Source organism: Canis lupus, chromosome 13 (genome assembly GCF_011100685.1).
Source record: "Canis lupus familiaris isolate Mischka breed German Shepherd chromosome 13, alternate assembly UU_Cfam_GSD_1.0, whole genome shotgun sequence".
NCBI lineage: Eukaryota > Metazoa > Chordata > Mammalia > Carnivora > Canidae > Canis > Canis lupus.
The window spans coordinates 62,331,281-62,350,302 of NC_049234.1; the positions used below are offsets into that span (position 1 = coordinate 62,331,281).

The window sequence follows — 19,022 nt, forward strand, 5'->3', positions numbered from 1 at the left end:
CCATAAGATGCATGATGGGTAGAATAGATATGGTTGGCACAGCATCCTATCTATGAGAATATCACCAGAACCAAATTCATCTGTACCAATTTACACAGCTAAAGGAGTCACCTCTGACAAATGTGGCATATCACCCAATAGGCCAGACGCGTATACTGAGAGAGGATATTGGAATAATACACGGTATATGAGAACCTTCCATTGAGCTATAATGGACACATGGCATCACCAACCCAACACCAAAACTCCTCAAGCCAAATATGTTTGGATTATATTACTTAACCCTATGAGAATTGGACACAAACCTATGCCACAAAGACCTGAAATAACCTTCCAAAAGAATAGTTCAATTTGTTCTATATACAACCTGAATATTGGATTCATGCAACAGAGGTAGGAACGATCCCCCGCGAACTGCTGATCCTATCAAATACCAACAGAATAAACTTGGAAAGCCTCTACAATCCTGGATTAGGCATCATTTCTAAATTATCTCTGGAATTCAGGAAGCAGAAATCCAGACTGTTAATGAGGAGCTATTTGCGTTTCAAAACATGTTAACTCTCTATTTAATGCAGTAGGAAATTTATGTTCCAAAATCTCAGCATTCAGAGAACTACACTCCATTGTCTCAACTAGGCGTGATTACCACGTCTACCAACTAGAATTTAACTAACACTGACCATACAGTCCAAATCCTCTAATAAAATTTACTTAGAGATTTCTATGTGAGAGAACAATTAAATAATCATTGCTGCAGAATCAATATCCTACTGGAGAGAGTATGGAATGGCATCAGAAACATTACTGTAACCGGAAAAATGTATTCTTCTGACTAGAGAGAGCCTCTCTTACAGGTAGGCACCTCCAGAAATACAGGACAATGTAAAACATTCATTGTTAAGACCATTGCGGGTGGGGGTGATTAAAGTTTATTAGCAGATGACACATGTGCTATCCCACAACAAATAAATGGTAACACAGCAGTTCTGGCAACACATGTAATCCTGTGGATTGGTGGATATTTATTACCCAAAAAGATGGCATTTCAATGGCCTAAGAGCATGAATTATACCAGGCATGGGTTAAAAATACATACTGATCTTTATCCTCTCACAAAAAATACCCATTGAAAATTTATTCTTAGACACAAGATGTTTTAACTGGATAATTTGTGCTAATAACTCCTGACAGGTCACTTTCTTAAGTCATACTAAGATGAGTGATACCGTCAACACTGTAGACATTGAGTGCATTAAAATTAATAGGACATTTAATAATGTTACCAAAATGAGTACCTTTATCTCTGAAAGTTTATATAAAATCTTTGGAAATTCTATCATACTAAAAGTAACAGAAATGCCTTGAGTAAAAACTAACAAGATTGTTAAACTTTTAGATGAAAAATTAGAAGGGCTCCAAGCAGCCCATAAAACCATGACCCACAAGCTAACTCCTTCTGTACATGCTGCACAGGCCATTCATGTGGACTTAGCTCTCATCAACACCATCCTATCTGCACTGAACAAAAAGATACAAAACTTGCACAATAAATGTTCCTTTCATGAGTGGTTGGCAAAACCTTTCAAACATGAGATTTGCTCTGGCTCATGATCTGACTAACCCTTTGAAATACTTAAGGAATGGGATAGTATGATCTCTCTACTCGTGTTTAGGAATTCATTAAAGAAAACTTTCTATTGTTTTTAGCTATTATTTTTTGTTAAATATCTTAATAAACATGCTGTTAGACTGTTACGCATCCTCTCAGGCTGAAGAAGGAAAAAGAATCATAGGAAGACTATGATCAACCATATACTTGCCAGTCTTTTCTGGATGCACTGAAAAAGTCTATATTGAAGATTCCATGTCTATTTTTGGACTTCAGTCTACCTGTATTTGGGAACATGATTTTTCCATTCATTTATTTGATTGTTTTGTTGATCTTAGATTTTCTTCTCTCTTTTTGACTTAATTCTTATTAGATGTAACAGAGTTAGAGTTTTAAAATATAATCCTTAATTTTGCTTTACTCTGATTAATCTTTATTTGATTCGGTTTAACTAGCTTTGATTTGGTGTGATTTTAATTTTATGATGTCATTTGACATTTCCTAGGATTTGAGATTTGATTTTATTTGATTTTTTTGTTGTTGTTGAAAACATGATTAAATGACTTAGCTTTGCCTTTATCCACATTAGCAGAATAGCATCGTTGATCTGGTTTAAGACATACTTGATTCCTGCATGACCCTTCCAGATTAGTCATGAGGAATCATGGGGTGAAATGTAGAGAGCAAAATAGAGTCACACATGTCAAGCAGTGATGCAACCAGTGTATGGTTGACACCAGCATAGGCTGACAACATACACAGAACCGATAACCAGCGGAACCGGAGGAGGTCCACAAAGGTCCAAGACTGATTATAATCCTTTAAAAGGAAAGGATTTTTGTAGCAAATGGTCAGACTTTCTAGACACCTGCCCTTTCACATCTGACCACATCAAAAAGGCAACTGCTGCCTAAGTCTCTGAGTGACCTCTGAGTGGAACAGAGATCCTTCACTACTTAAAGGGAATAAACAGCAAATGCCAATAGCTGACTTTGAGCAGATGAAGCTCTCATCCCAGCTGTGTGCTCACAGACTGACTTCATGTTTGGTTCATTAACTTCCTATTCCTTGTTCTATCTTGCTTATTGTGGGACTTACGCTTTGTTTTGTGTGATGTGTAAGAAGCCGAGTTAAACACATGGTGAAAGGTCATTGAGTTTGGAATCCTGAACGGGCTTGACAATTAGTTTATCCTTGCTTTATTATTGAATAAAGTGGACATTATGGAAAGACATAGCTCGTGTGTGACGCCTTCATAACATGCTCATGACACTGGAACTCATAAGGAACTTCAGATTAAGCCTTTAACAATCTTTCAGGGTTAAGAGCTAAGCCAAATCAGACTCACCTGCAATACCTACGGATTCAGGTTATTTCCTCTTTTCTTGAGTGCCCCAAATATCCTGAGATTCCCAAACTTGGCAGGATGTGACTTTCCTTATTCACTTGGTAGGATTCTCAGGAACTCTGTAAGCAAGACATCAGGCTGATTTTTCCCCAGGAGCTTCTTTGGGTCCATAAACTCAACCCCAGTTCCTTAAAGCTGTCTGGTCTTATCTGAGCCTATGCATGTCTTTTTCAAATAGGACATTCCACCCAAAGCCTTGGTAATGCAACCCATGTTTCTAGTGATGTTATAAGGAGGACAGATTCTTATTGAACCTAGAGAGGAAGGGGCAGCGGAGATGGGCAAAATAGGTGATGGGGATTAAGGAGTGTACCTGTAATGGGCACTTGGTCTTGTATGGAAGTGTTGAATCACTAAATTGTACACCTGAAACTAATACACTACTGTATGTTAATTAACTGGAATTAAAGTAAAAACTTGAAAAAAAAAAACTATAATTGACTTCCCATTTTGTCATTGCCACAAGCCCCAGCCAAACCCTTCTGGATATGAACTTACATAAAATTCACAGCGCACCTCTGACATTAATACCCCAGGGCTTGTACTTGTATTATTCTCTGCGGGGACCAGCAGCTGCTTACGTTCCCATCTTGCATGACCTACATGATGGGTTTTGCCACTCAAATACCCAACTTGAATTTGGCTGTCATTGTAGTTAGGTCCAGATCCTGAACAACATCTGTGCCCAAATTATACTCTGGAATGAGGGAAATACGCACAACAAAACAGTAGGGAGGCAGCCTACCAATCTACATGTAGATATTAGTTTGACCTTGCTCATCTTTCCCTTTAACCATAAATAGCCTTTAGGCCTCCCTGAAATTTTGAGGGGGGCCTCCAAAGATAAATGTGCATGTTGCCCCCCTGTTCATTTCAAGCTCATATGGTCAGTCGGTTAGCGCTAGACCAATAAATGGTTAATTCACGATTGGGTCTCGGTTGCCCCCTATTGACCCCGCACTAGAGGACCACATTGGCCTAACTCCCAGTCTCTAGTGGTAGGGGTATCCACCCCTGAAATTCCTCCCTATTGGAGGGACACTCTGAGAAACCCCTGGCTTTTTGAGACTTCTTCCAAGGGAGTAAACTGCTTTCCTTTAGGTAATGTCTTCCACAGGCTCAGCAAGTCCAATTCAGATTGTTGGTCTATATTTTCTCTCAGGGTCCCAAATAATATTAGCCCTCGCCACTGTTTATGAGACGGGCCCCCTTTCCATTTTATTATCGGCAACATCCTTTGTTTTTCTCTGTTTTCCAACCCGTCTATTTCTCTTTTTTGTTTTTGTTTTTCTTTTTTTTTTCTGTCTATTTCTCTTTTGACAGATTCTTTAGGCTTTCCTAAAGTCAGCCACCAAGAGACTACTGGGCTAACCAAGCCCAGGGAAAGGACAGACACTGAGGTCCCATGCTGTGCCCCCAGGGCTGACGGTAGGACACAGTCTTCAGCAGCAGCATCCTAGGATCCCACAGCCAGAACACCTGAACTGCTGCTGCTACTCGACCCTCTTGGACAGAGGCAGAGAGGAGGAGTATGGCCTGGGTCGTCCGGTGGTCCACCCCTGCCAGATTGCCCAGGTCTGTGAGTTACCCTGACTAAAACTGTGCATGGTATGGAATGGCTTGCTCTTTTTCTGTGATTTCAGTACCTTCTCAGTCTAGAGGAGACATTACTGACCCTCCTCCACCTTTGAACGATTGGTTATTCCACTGGATACCGAAAAAGAAACAAGCATGAGTGACAAGGCTGAGCCACAAAGCCCTGCTTCTGCGGGGAGGTCCCAAGCTGGCCAGCCACCGCCAGGTGGGGAGACTTGGCCAGGTCGGGAGACTTGGCCAGGCCTTGGAGCATTTCTGACCAGTGCTTGAGTATGGGTTGCCCTAAAAACACCCATGGGACTGCTAGATAGCCTGTCTGAAACAGCCTCTCTGCCTCCGTCTGTACTTTTGTCCCCAGCTTTTATGGAGGGAGGAGCACAGTGCTGAGGTCTCAGGGTAGTTAACTGAAGTGGTGCCATCTGTGCGCCAGAGGGGAGAAGGAGATGGAGGGCCAACGTGGAGTCAGTGTCCTCAGCTCTCCTACAGGGAACCTTAGCATTGCTGTGAAGTAGATGGGCAACTTTTTATGCTCTTGTCGCTTATCAAGATAGGGGAATTTGGGGAGTAATTCCCATACCTAGGTGAACTCTCTGATGATTTTGCAGAAATTTACAGCGTTTTGTTTTGTTTTAGAATTCGTGTTTTTGATGACAAATTCATTTTTGATTATGGTTTCTTTGCTTGGTAGGTGATATTTTAATTAATTTTTAAATATATCTCTAGCTCTAAGTAAATTTCCTTAAGTATTGGGGGCCAAAACAAATATTTTCTAACACCAGTTGATGTGTCGATAATGCTTATGCACCCCTGGGTGGTTTTATATTTTATTGCATTTTAAGTAGTTTTACTATTACCTTTCTCTTTAATACTTTTGTAACAAGTAATGTCCTTTTTGGTTGTCCATGCTTCGAATTTTTCAAGTGATTTTTTTATATCATATATTTAAGCAGCTTATTCATGACAAATAAACTATGTTTAATTAGGAATGGCTTGATATTTCTGCAAAGTGTATTAATGTAAATAAGTGAAAAACATTTTATCTGGTAATAATTTGGAGCATTATTTCACCACTGGCCATTTTTTGCAGAAGTACAGAATTAATAGTTTGGCTATTCATTCTTTTTTTTTTTTTTTTTTTTTTTTGGCTATTCATTCTTTAGTTTGATGACTTGTTGCATGTGAAGGGAGATTGGGCAGGATTAACCAAAATTTTCAAAACTGATGACTGGATATCATTTCGAATGAGTCTATCCCTCCTATTGATTTTTAAGCCTAAAGTGCTTATCTTTTGATTCCTGAAATTATGTTCTTTACCACCATTCATGAGACTTAGTGACCATGATTCAACTAGCTGTGGCCCCTATCGGAAAGCCGTGGTTTGGTCACATAATAAATGAGGGGGAGGAGGATGGGGACACTCTAAGGACGATGAATATATTTAATATCTGTTGAGAGCTACACTGTGTTCAGCCCTGTGCTAGCAACTTTGCTTTCTCGTTCCTCACAACAATTATGCAATGATGTTTGATATTTCTGCCTTACCTCTTTACAGACGAGGAAACTGACATTCAGTCTGGTTACCCAGGATCATTCAGGTATAAAGGTACAGGCGCACTTCAGATTGGAGCTGGTCTGCCTTTGCTCTTTAAACTGGTAATAACCATGGCAATATAGTGCTTCTCTGTGATATAACGAAAACCACCACCACCCCCGCCCTCCCACTGCCCTGATGCCCCATTTCTGTCCACACTCCCAGGTCATGTGTTAGGTATTCCCAGCAATCCTCAGGTAATCAGGGTCAAAAGCTGCTGGACAGCTTTTCTTTAAAAACCACTCTGGGATTGCACATTTGAAAGAATGAAGTCCCCCTTTTTAAACTCTTCATACATTGTAGCATTATTGCCCTTTCCTCTCTGCATCTTCATGGTTCTGTGGGATGGATTTAAGCAAAAAGCCACCATGCATAGTCTCTCTTTTTCTTAATTAAAAAAAATATGATACATCCTGGTGTGAGGATAGGAGACACTATCACTTTATTCGAGCCTCGTCAGAGAAATTCCAAGTAGCTAATGAATATGACACTATTTCAACTTTGAAGGAGGAAAGAAAAGTTTCCATTAATCAGTGATGAATCTAATGATAAAATCTAGAGAGAGCCAGGTCTACATTTTGTTAACATTTTTATTGCTACGTGTTCCCAATACAACAAACAGCATCAGTAGTGTACACTTTGATAAAACGTAATTTTTAGCTTAGTAGAAAAGGAAGCTCAAAGATCAGAAGTGTAACAAATATGTACATCGTTATGGGAGGTGTATGTGTGTGATCCTCTTTCTCTGCATTCTCCTGTAGACCAGATGCATACATATGCAAGGAAACTAGAGAGAGTTTCATACTGGGGTAACTTTGAGGAAAAAAAAAATGACTTCTACTTGAGGCTCAGAGATTGTTTTACTACCTGGAATTCACCTAATTCATTTAAACTTTAAAAGTCTTGCACAAAGTAGCAGCGATTCTTTAGAGGTATAGAGTCAATAGGTGAAGCTGTGAGTTTACCATGGTTAAAAGGCAAAAGTCCTTGCACATTCTGTGCTTGGAGAGGTTAACATCTCTATTGTTTGCATAATATAGTTTTAGACAGTTCAGGAACTGACCTCAAAAACATTATGCTCACAACACTTTCTTTTTTTTTTCTCTTAAGTATTTATCTCATGCATAAACTTAAAAAAATGTTTCTAATTCACTATTTCATTAAACAGCTATCTGAGTCTATACTGTTTTATGTTTCATCACAAGGGAACAAATCGTTAACTTTGTATCAATTACTTTAAAAAGGCAAAAAGTTTGCATGACATCAAATTTGTTTAATTTCAGTTCTTTGATTTGGCTGTTGTTTAAATTTCTCCACCACACACAAAAATGTGCATTTCTAATTATGTCTCTCTAGTTTACCAAAATAGGTCATTGATATTAGCGTAAATATTTAGTACATAAAAATACTATCAAGAAAAAAAAATCAACTTTTAATAAATATCTTCAGTTCTGAATTCTATATACAAGTACTTTACATCTACTCCCTGGAGAGAGCATTTCTGGCTTCACTGTGAGCAAGGTGACCACTGACATAAATTACTAGCACACTATTGCAGTCAGATGCATTGTAGTTGCGAACCTTTGAATATGGACCATGCAGAAAATAAATATTGCAACCATTGACAAATACTTTCTTGCATCTTCTTCCAAAGCCCCAAAGGACTACTATACCTGGGTGTCAATTCTAATTCAATGATGCTTTTCTCAGCTACCAACATACAAGCAAATTATCTCAAAACATTTTCTTTTGTTATTATTACAGTACATTGAGTATAACCATCTGAATATGTCAACAAGGGGAAAAGAAAAACCAACACAAGAACATAGGCCACTTCATTGGTGCCTACTGAGGTCCTGGTAAGAGGGTTTTAATTTTGTTTTACACAAGCTAACTTACTAGTCTCTGTTTCTGGAACCATGAGTATACTACAACATCAATCCTATTGCTTTTTATTTAAAACATGGAAGGTAATAGGTAAGCTGAAATTTGTATCTTTGCAGCACATGTGATTTTTCTTTTTCTGTAATTTAGGTATCCCTAAATTGGGATTTGATTAAACAAAACCACACAACAAAACCCTTTGCATTTCAGTAGCTATAGGTCTAACTTCTTATTCATTATATTCTGCTTTGAAAATCAACCCACAGAATATCAAATAAGGCAACACTCGACAACAGGCACCTAGAACATCCAGAAATGTAATATAGTAAACAACCATGTGAGAACACATCTCTTAAAATAATACTGATTTCTGCAATATACAATATTTACACAACAGCTGCAAATTTGCTCATACAATACTTCTAATATAGATAAATAGGAATACAAGTCTAAGAATTTTTGCTCCATTTCCAAAATATTTTGTTAAAGTGTAAACTGTCGGCACCTCTTTTCTTATTTTTAGTGTAACTTTTGAAAAATAAGAAATCAGCTGATATACATAATTGGTTCCAGTCCCTTTGCTGCACTAGAGAGTGACCAACAGGCTTGGCAACGTATCTTCCTCCTATTAACAATCTTTGGTGCTTCCTTTCGATGAATTCTGGTAAACGAGTCGATGCAGAACAAAAGGAGGATGAAAGCAACGAGAAAGTGAACCAGCACTTTTTGTTCTTACACGTACAGACAAAATGAGTTGACAGTTTATGGGGATTTACACTTTAAACAAGCTGTATGCACCATGGGGAGAGGGAGCTTGTCCAGGTTTTCCTCTGACTTCTAACCTTTGAGGTTCGTTTTCTCATCTTTCCAAAGTGGATGATCTTATTGGATGTCTCTCGTCAATAATTCTTTCATCTTTCTTTGAGGTTCTTGCCTGAGAAGAAGCACCTATTGAATCACTGACCGCCAGGAGGCGGGCAGCAGCCGGTTCTGAAGATGAGTTGAGGGGGCCGCTCTTGGTGGCTGGGGAGACCAGTCTCAGAGTCTTACTTCCTGCTTGCAGAGCTCTCCTCTGGGGGAAGTTAGCACCATCAGGTTTACTGTTTGGTCTGGAAGCAGTGACTGCATCTGGGCCTCCCACTGAAGAGATCCTACCCAAAGATTTCTTCCTCTCAGCAGGGGGCTCTGACTGGTAAGGAACCAAAGACGTGGGCATCACTAGAGATCCATGGAGGTCGCTAGGGTTAAAGATAGCATCACGATGAGTTTCAGCAGCTTCTGGAAGGTATGGTGGTGGCAGGGTGCTACTGCGCTTGCTACACGACTCACAACATAACTTGTTATAACCTGGTATGGAGCAGTACCGCGCGAGCACCTCCATTTGACAGAATATAGACTTGTCTCCCAAACATGGCTCATCTGCAAAAATTTAAAAAAGACACAATAACATACATCGAGGGACTTAGTCAAGATAAGAAGCTTCTGCACAGCAAAAGAAACAGTCAACGAAACTAAAAGACAACCTACAGGATGGGAGGATTTGCAAATGACATATCACATAAAGGGCTAGTTTCCAAGATGTATAAGGAACTTATTAAACTCAACAGCAAAGAAACAAACAATCCAATCATGAAATGGGCAAAAGTCATGAACAGAAATTTCACAGAGGAAGAAGACATAGACACGGCCAAGTGCACATGAGAAAATGCTCCGCATCACTTGCCATCAGGAAATACAAATCAAAACCACAATGAGATCCCATCTCACACCAGTGAGAATGGGGAACATTAACAAGACAGGAAACAACCAATGTTGGAGAAGATGTGGAGAAAGGGGAACCCTCTTGCACTGTTGGTGGGAATGTGAACTGGTGCAGCCACTCTGGAAAACTGTGTGGAGGTTCCTCAAAGAATTAAAAATAGACCTGCCCTACGACCCAGCAATTGCACTGCTGGGGATTTACCCCAAAGATACAGATGCAATGAAACACTGGGACACCTGCACCCCAATGTTTCTAGCAGCAATGGCCACGATAGCCAAACTGTGGAAGGAGCCTCGGTGTCCATCGAAAGATGAATGGATAAAGAGGATGTGGTTTATGTATACAATGGAATATTCCTCAGCCATTAGAAACAACAAATACCCACCATTTGCTTCAATGTGGATGGAACTGGAGGGTATTATGCTGAGTGAAATAAGTCCATCGGAGAAGGACAAACATTATATGGTCTCATTCATTTGAGGAATATAAAAAATAGTGAAAGGGAATAAAGGGGAAAGGAGAGAAAATGAGTGGGAAATATCAGAGAGGGAGACAGAACATGAGAGACTCCTAACTCTGGGAAATGAACCAGGGGTAGTGGAAGGGGAGGTGGGTGGGAGGACGAGGTGACTGGGTGACGGGCACTGAGGGGGGCACTTGACAGGATGAGCATTGGGTGTTATGCTATATGTTGGTAAATCGAACTCCAATAAAAGATATACAAAAAAAAATAACACATACATCTAAACAGCAAATAAAAGGAAGAAATTAAAATTGTGTAGGAATATAAAAAAATTTAAGTAAAATCTGACATTAATTGGAATTGTCCAAAAGAGCATTAAAGATATGAATTAGTGGTGAGAATGTAAACTGACAACAGTGTGGATATTCCTAAAGAAATTAAAGACATAACAACCATATGATCCAGTAATTCCCCAAAAAGGTATTTATTTGAAGAAAATGAAAACACTAATTCAAAAAGATATATGCACCCCCATGGTCACTGCAGCATTATTTATAATAGCCAAGATATGGAAAAAACTTAACTGTCCAGCAATGGATGAATGGATAAAGAATTGTGAAATATATATATAATATATATTTATATATACAGTGGAATATTATTCAAATATAAAAATGAATGAAATCTTTCCATTTACAACACGGACAGATCTTCAGGATATTATGTTAAATGAAATAAGCCAGACAGAGAGAGACAAACACTGCATGATTCCACTTGTGTGTGGAATCTAAAAGAAAAAAAAGCTCATTGATACAGCAAACAGATTGGTGGTTGCCAGGGGTGGGGTTTGGGAAGTGGGTGAAATGGGTGAAGAGGGTCAAAAGGTAGCAATTTCCAGTTATAAAATAAATGTCATGGTCATGAAATGTATACATGGTGACTACAGGTCATAATACTGTATCGCACATTTAAAAACTGCTCAGAGGATAAATCTTAAAAGTTCTCATGGCAAGAAAAATAATTTTATAACTATACATAGTGATAGACATTAACTAGACTTATAGTTATGATCATTTTGCAATATATAAAAATATAAAATAATTATATTGTACACCTGAAACTAATATAATGTTAAATGTTAATTATACTTCAATAAAAAAAAAGGAACTTTTGGATATGTTCATTGAAATAAGTAGTTTTTTCTGTGAAAATCACTTAGGTTGACCACTATTTTTAATGTCTCCATCAAAAGTCTGCAGATTGAGGGTACTTTTCTCTTCCAAGTAGGAACATGTATCTGATTTTATTTTATTTTTTTATTTTATTATTTTATATTTATCTGATTTTAGAATGAGAAAATAGGATTCATTTTGCCACAAATACTTTTTTAGGATATAAAGGGACATCTGTTTTGTTGTTGTTGTTGCTGTTATTTTTTATGGTATTTCTGGCTTTCTAGTAGATTAGCTTCTACATTAAATTTAAATTTAAAATCAAAATAAATACTAGCATGCCTAGCTAGTTCAGGGCTCAGCTGGTTAAGCATCTGACTCTTGATTTTTGGCTCAGGTCATGATCTCACAGTCCTGAGATGGAACTCTGGGTCAAGATCCAGGCCCAGCGGGGAATCTGCTTGAGATTCTCTCCCTCTCCTTTGGCCCCTCCCCTTTGCTTGCTCACTCTCTCCAAAATAAGTAAATAACTCTTTGAAAAAAATACACAAATAAAAATCAAAATAAATTCTAAGTACCTAATGGAACAAATTAAATCTTAAAAATGTGGAGAAAAAAAAAAAAAAACACCGTTGACCAGAGTCAATGCAATAATTACATTTTTACTACCAAATATTCTTAGGCTATTTATTATTTGAAAGCATAAATTTGGGTAAAATGTGCCAACTTCCTTTTGAATCATTCATAGTTTTTAAATTTAATTTTACTGAATTGATAACACTTTCTGTTTATAGAGTACTAACCTGACACTCATAAAACACTTGATACATGTGTGTGTACACTCCTTTTAGGATTTTAAATTTATTTTGAGTACACATTATAAGAATTAAATTTCAAAAAATCCAAATGTTGAGCCCATGGACAAGTTAGTTTGTACTTATTTTCAGCCATTTTAGGGCACATCCTCTGCAAAGCCCACAAACATGGTGCAACAAAGAAATATGGATTCTATGTCTGATTCATAAACACGGAGCATTGTAAGTTGTGGCATTTATATACTACAATCACTCAAAATTACAATGTATTATTGGGTCATGCTCTATTGCTAGATAAGGAACCTCTATATAAATTCCTTTTTTTTTCTATATAAATTCCTAAAGAAATTAAAAAAAATTTTTTTTCTCTAAAGTTTGAAAAAAAAGGACAGTCAGTTGGCAAGACTGAGATAAAATTACTATATTTGTTACCAATTACAAATTATAAAACTACCTACGAGAGTTATAATACCATGCCCCCTTCCCAAATTGTGGAGTGATCTGTGTTTGCCCGACACTTACAGATATACTAGATAGTATGACATCTCTGCATATTTTATATTAGCTAAGGTAATCATCTAATTATGTTGTGAATGCCTGCGTGTCACATTAATGGGTTTCCCCTCAAATATACTTATTATTTCTGAATTACTTTTTCTATGCCTGTATCTTAAAATAAGAATATTAATTCCTTCTTCCTGTATGTTTCAGGCTCTAGGCCCTGGGATGAGAGGACTTTATTTGACCCTGTACTCTTTTCCCTCTGACCCCTCACCCCGCCCCCTCCACTCCCCCTTCTGCAGCCCAGTTCAAAACATGACCTATTCTCTCTGTATTAAAGAAGGGTCCACATATGAGACTCCCCTCTGTGTGAGCACCTCAGCATCGCAAGGACTGGTTCACAACATGGGTCTAGTTAGGGCCAGAATATGTTTCTGGATAGAGGAGGAAAAGGACCAGATAGTCTTAGAAAAAAACAGGTAAGAGCAAAGGAATACATTCACTTTCTGGTAATTCATCCCAGGATAAATGGGAAGAGCTTAACAGCAACAATGAAATAGCACAATCAAAGTGGGGCTTAGGGGAAGGATCCACATGAGAAACTCAATCGTTAAAATTAAGGAAACTTCAGCCTTCTTGTTCCATGCCCAAATCATTATAAGAAGTTCAGGAAAATGGTTTTACACAAGGTCTCAAAAAGTCATTTCATTTTAATTGCAGTTTGAGACTGATGGGAATTATTACTTGAAATGTGTGATAGAAACATACGGCCTTTTACGACCTCCAAGAATTGGCTGTTGGGCCTGGATCTCAGAGCAAGACAGCAGCTAAACTGTGGAATCCCTAACATAGTTACACCATCTCATTTGTACCTCTGTTTTACAATTTAAAATAATTTCTAGGGATCCCTGGGTGGCGCAGCAGTTTGGCGCCTGCCTTTGGCCCGGGGCACGATCCTGGAGACCTGGGATCGAATCCCACGTCGGGTCCCGGTGCATGGAGCCTGCTTCTCCCTCTGCCTGTGTCTCTGCCTCTCTCTCTCTCTCTCTCTGTGTGTGTGTGACTATTATAAATAAATAAAAATTAAAAAAAAATAAAATAAAATACTTTCTGTTAGCTAAAGGAAAAGAAGCAATTCCTGCTGACAATTGGGCATATTTGCAGAAATACATAGCTCTACCAACTATTAAGAATCAAGTTTACTCCACAAAGTTTTCAGCCTCTTGGCAGTAATACATAAAAAAAAAAAATATCATGGCAACAGTAAATCTTACAGCTTCTAACTGGGTGAAGTTTGTTCTGTTTGCTTTGTCTCCTGTCTGAAATTTTCAATTATATTTTCCAGAGAAAATGATTAAATATCAAAGTCCTCTGTCTCCCCCTCATGGCCGTGCTTGTTCTTGCTGCCACACATTTCAAATGGAAATTTAAAACGAAGTAATTTAAGTTTAAAGGACTTGACCTGGGGCAGCCCGGGTGGCTCAGCCATTCAGCACCACCTTCAGCCCAGGGTGTGATCCTGGAGACCCAGAATCGAGTCCCACGTTGGGCTCCCTGCATGGAGCCTGCTTCTCCCTGGGCCTGTCTCTCTGCCTCTCTCTCTCTGTCTCTGTCTCTGTAGGTCTCTCATGAATGAATGAATAAATAAGTAAATAAATGGACTTGACCTGAAATTTCTTCAAGAAAAAAAAAAAGCTTTTGGGGACACCTGGGTGGCTCAGTGGTTGAGCATCCGCCTTTGGCTCAGGTCATGACCCCGGGGCCCTGGGACTGAGTCCTGCATGGGGCTCCTCGCAGGAAGCCTGCTTCTCCCTCTGCCTGTGTCTCTCCCTCTGTGTGTCTCATGAATAAATAAACAAATAAAATTGTAAAAAAATTTTTTTTTTTTTTTTTTTTTTTTATAAAATAGTGCCTTGACAATCTCCTTGAAGAGAAGAAAGGACGACTCAGCAGATGCCAATATTTAATTAATGGCTTCTTATGCTGCAGGCCGATGAAAAGGCAACCTCTTTAGTTCCAAGTCTCACTAGTGGGACAGCAGCATCCACCACCGTCATCGGGTACAGACTCAGGTGACTGGCCTTTAAGAGGAAGCCTGTGATGACCGAAGTGGGGTGATGTGGGGAAGAGGGGGAAGCAGATGAACGGGGGAAAGAGAGAGAGGACAGACAGCACACGGTGCAGCGGGGGCGGGTGGAGGGAAACAGATCCCAGCACTCGGGGGTCAGGGGTCATGACCCGAGGCAAAGGCAGGCGCTCTTCCTTAGGTTACTTTTTGATAAGCAAACAAGTTCCAGAGTTTGTCCAGAAATTCCACTTGTTGAGGCTCAAAAACTATTGTCAGACAGTGAAACCAATGGGTGTCACACCTACCATTGCAGGCGGGCAGCTGACAAGGTCTGGCGGCTTCTGGCTTTTCCCCGGCGCAGTGGTCTCCCGCTCTGCAGAGGACCTGCCTCACCTCCGTGCCCTCCCCACAGGTTACGGAACACTGGAGAAACGAAAGCTGCGATCAGAGAGGGTTATTCCACCAGGGGCACCTTCCTCCCCTTCTCTGTGCACACACCCATGCACACACACATGCACATCGCATACGCGGAAACACACGCATGCACAGCTCTGCAGTTCGTTCTTTGTACTCTTTTGCAGACAGGCAACCATGGGTTTACAGCCTGACCTCATAAGTGACCAGCCTGGAGACACTGCTGCTTCTCTGAAGCCTGAGGGTAACACTTGCTTCAGGATTGGTGTGGGACTATGGGAAAGGAGATGGTGTTCCTAAAGCAACTGAGCCCGGCAGGCAGGAAGCATTTCCCATTCTTTCACCTTCTTCACTGATGGCAGAATCTGCTGACAGGCTACCTTGGTTAATTCAACTTCTTCGGAACTACTTTTATTTTATTCCCATAAATTAATTTCTTTAATGAAGGGGCTAACTGCTCTAAAATTAAATCCAAGAACATCTTAAGCTATAGGGGAACCATAAGGGAGGGGCCTTCATTCAGGACTCTAAGGAGGAGAGATAGGAGTTATCCTTCTGGTCCCATGCAGGTGACCTTCACTTGCCTGTTCCTTCCTCCCTGGGCCTGCCCTCCACGTCTTCCTTCATTCTCTCTCTCTTTTTTTTTTCCTTCATTCTCTATCTGCTTTTTTGATGTCCTTTCCTCCTCTAAGTTCTTCTCCTATGATTTCATGATTCCTCATTTTGAATCTTTAGAAATGCCAAAGATGTGGGATTAATTCAGGCAACACGAGCTTGAGCCAGTGAGCCAACACCATGGACTGGACAGGTACTGGCTGTGGAGTGGGGAAGCAATGCACAGTCCCTGAGAAATGTGAGGCCCAGTGGCAAGCCTGGACTCCAAGACAAAAGTCACACTATCACATCACGAGGGGCATGCTAGAGGCGGGCCTCTTTGGTTCTGGAATGTAGGGGAAGGACCGTGAGAAAGGCAGCGCTGGGAGGTGGACTCTGGAAATGAGCCAGGAGTGGATACGGAGGAAGGGGTGGTGAGACAGGAGGGGGGGAGGGAGGGCCATCAGCTGAAAGGGGGGGACTCCAATGAGCACAGCCCTTTTGGAAGAGTAAGGAGTTGCTCAAACTGGAAGACAGAGTTGGAAAAAAGAACAAAAGAGCAAGAGAAGTGAGCGCGGGGCCTACTGTGGTGAACGTCTGCAATAGTGAATCATTACGTTGTACCCCTGAAACTGGCGTGATGTCATGTCAACTATACTTGAAGAAGAAAAAAAGGAAGAGGAGGAGGAAGGGGGGGGGGAAGGAGAAGAAGAGTTAGTGCGGTGCCGAATGGGGCAGGGCTCGCACTCACTGTCAGGCATTTGGAATCCTCCGGCAGGAAGGGTGACGTCAACAAAGATATTAAACAGGAGGTCAGTCACCTCCTGGCTCCTCGGTGTCACAACACCTCCCAACATGGTTCGCCCCTACCGGCTCCTCTAAAGTGCAAGCACTGTTTGCAGATCGTTTTGTTTCCCGGCACCTGCAGCTGCTTGATGGTGACAAAGCGCGTGGCAGGTTCCAGCTCACACGATGCCCACCTGATCCCGGAGCCCAGTGCAAACACGCTGCAAGAGCGACCGCGCGGACACACACACGAACCCAGGCACACAGGGCGGTGGCCCACCTCACTCCAGGGCCCCGTTTTCCACTGGGAGGGGCAGGGCACCCGGTTGCAGGGCCGGCGGTGGTCCGGCCGCTCGCCCGGGCAGTGCTTGCTGTGCACGGAGCGGTTGGCGCCGTCCAGGAGGGGCTGAAGGCAGCGCACGGTGCGCAGCTGGTAGCCGGAGCTCCCGCAGGTCCTGGTGCAGTGCTCCCAGGCCTCCGCCACCCAGCTGCGGGGGGGGGGGGGGGGGGGGGAGCGGTTAGTGGCTGCGCCCGCTTTCCTGCTCGCCGCCCAGCCTTTCCTGCCCTCTGTGCGTCAGACGAGGCAAAAGTCTGAGAATCTTCTAACAGAAGAGGCCCAACACTCCTGCTTTTAATGCCGGGGCATTTTCCTGCCTCCCTGTGACTGGGAAACCTCTTTTTCTAGACAATGACAGACAGAGGGATCCTGAAACTCATGGTCAGGCTGCCGGGCCAGGTGCGGGCAGGACGGCAGTTTTCAGAAATATGCCGACTTGCTCTCAGCCAAATTGCCTCCTGGGTGTTAAACATCTGAAAGGAAACTTAAAAAGCCAATCCATCTGATACTCGCTGAGACACACCGATTTGGCTGCTGCTGCTTTTTCAAGAAATCCCGAGTCGACTGACGTTCTAGCCTTCTAACTGAGACGGCTGTTCCATTCCCACAATTGCTGCGGAAAAGGCTGCCTGACATATCTGCCCTGTTTGGAAAATTCCGTTCTTCACACGGACTTTTATTTGGCCCGACAAAAAGGTAAAGCTAGTGTGCACCCAGCGCTTGAGTGCACCTAATAGAGAGATTTCTGAAAAGATATTTTCAAAAAGATCTCCCATAGGACATTGCCAAATTCTGTGTCATCAATGCCCCAGCACTCTCCAAATCAGCCGCAGATGCATTATTATGAACAGGTCTCCATGACGTGGGGCTACCAGGTCCCAAAAGGCCGTCACCAGTGATTCCATCTGGTTCACTGATCTGTCAGAATGTAATTGAGGCATACTCTTTATCCTATCCAGAGTAACTTTCCCTCTCCGTTTTTTCTTTCTTTTCACATATATAGGGCACAAAAATACAATCATGCTAAAACCTTGATAGTCTTTGGTATTCCCAGTTTAGAATGGCTTTAGCTTGTCAAACTTGCAGCAGGATGTACTGGGGTAACTAAAAGCTGAAGACAGATATTTGAAGACCGATATTACATGAGAAGTATACATTTCATAGTCCTAGATATTCCCAGTTAACCCTATTCCCTCCTGAAGTTCTTAGGATGACAACGAGGGAGAAAAATGGCATAAACCCACAAAGGTTAAAAAAAAAAAAAAAAAGAAATGGATAGAAGGCACCAAAAGATAATTTTGGAGCCTAGAAAGTGGTGGGACATACGGCTACCAGCTCAGCCGACCTAAGAAGGATGAAGTCTAACTCAGCAGCAGAAGCTGGTAGGCAAACTAACTTGGGGGCATAACTTGAGAAACGTGCTGGGTGGTGGCCGCCAGTGAAAGGGCACACTGTGAAGCTGGGTGAAGGTAGAGCTGAAAACACAGGACTGAGGAAGAGTCTGTCTGGAAACAGTTCCACTTCCTGATCCTCACCCCCCACCGGCTGATTGCCCCTCCTCTAGCCCAGCAGATGATTTGACCTGTGCAGAAGGTAAAGCGGACCTTTAGCTTGTGGACACAGACGTAGTCAAGAGACAACAGAGAAAGAGTGAAGGCAGGGGATTCTGTAAGAATCCACATAAGGAACAGTGAGATGACCCTAGTTACCTGTACATATACAAACTTCTGGAACAGCTATTAAATGGGCTTATGCTCCCTAGGCAGGAGATGGATTCTGCTCTTTGGAATCTGATCATTTCATGAGAAAAGCCCTAAATATACATTAAGGGTCTTCAATGAAATAGCCCAGCAAGCTCTTCCCACACTGAAGCCCACCAGCAAGCAAATCTTGACCATGAAGCTGAAGCAGGCTTCCAAGCAGCCTTTTTAACACTGCATTCTTATGTACGCAAGAACGGCCAATAATCAGCAGACAGAAAGCCTCGAACAGGGGATCCCTGGGGGGCTCAGTGGTTTA

General features: G+C 41.3%; 1 protein-coding gene across 4 annotated transcripts in view; it reads right to left on the bottom strand.

The window, feature by feature from the left end:
- Nucleotides 1–6,779: 6,779 nt before the first annotated feature.
- ADAMTS3 (ADAM metallopeptidase with thrombospondin type 1 motif 3) overlaps nt 6,780–19,022 on the bottom strand; it is a 261,316-nt gene continuing 249,073 nt past the window's right edge. For all 4 annotated transcript variants that reach the window (XM_038556298.1, XM_038556297.1, XM_038556299.1 and 1 more), the window contains 3 exons: nt 16,947–17,154; nt 15,178–15,295; nt 6,780–9,510 (listed from right to left, as the gene is read on the bottom strand). In XM_038556298.1, the coding sequence (XP_038412226.1) occupies nt 8,951–9,510; nt 15,178–15,295; nt 16,947–17,154 (886 nt within the window). In that variant the 3' untranslated portion in view covers nt 6,780–8,950. The remainder of the gene's footprint in view (nt 9,511–15,177; nt 15,296–16,946; nt 17,155–19,022) is intronic.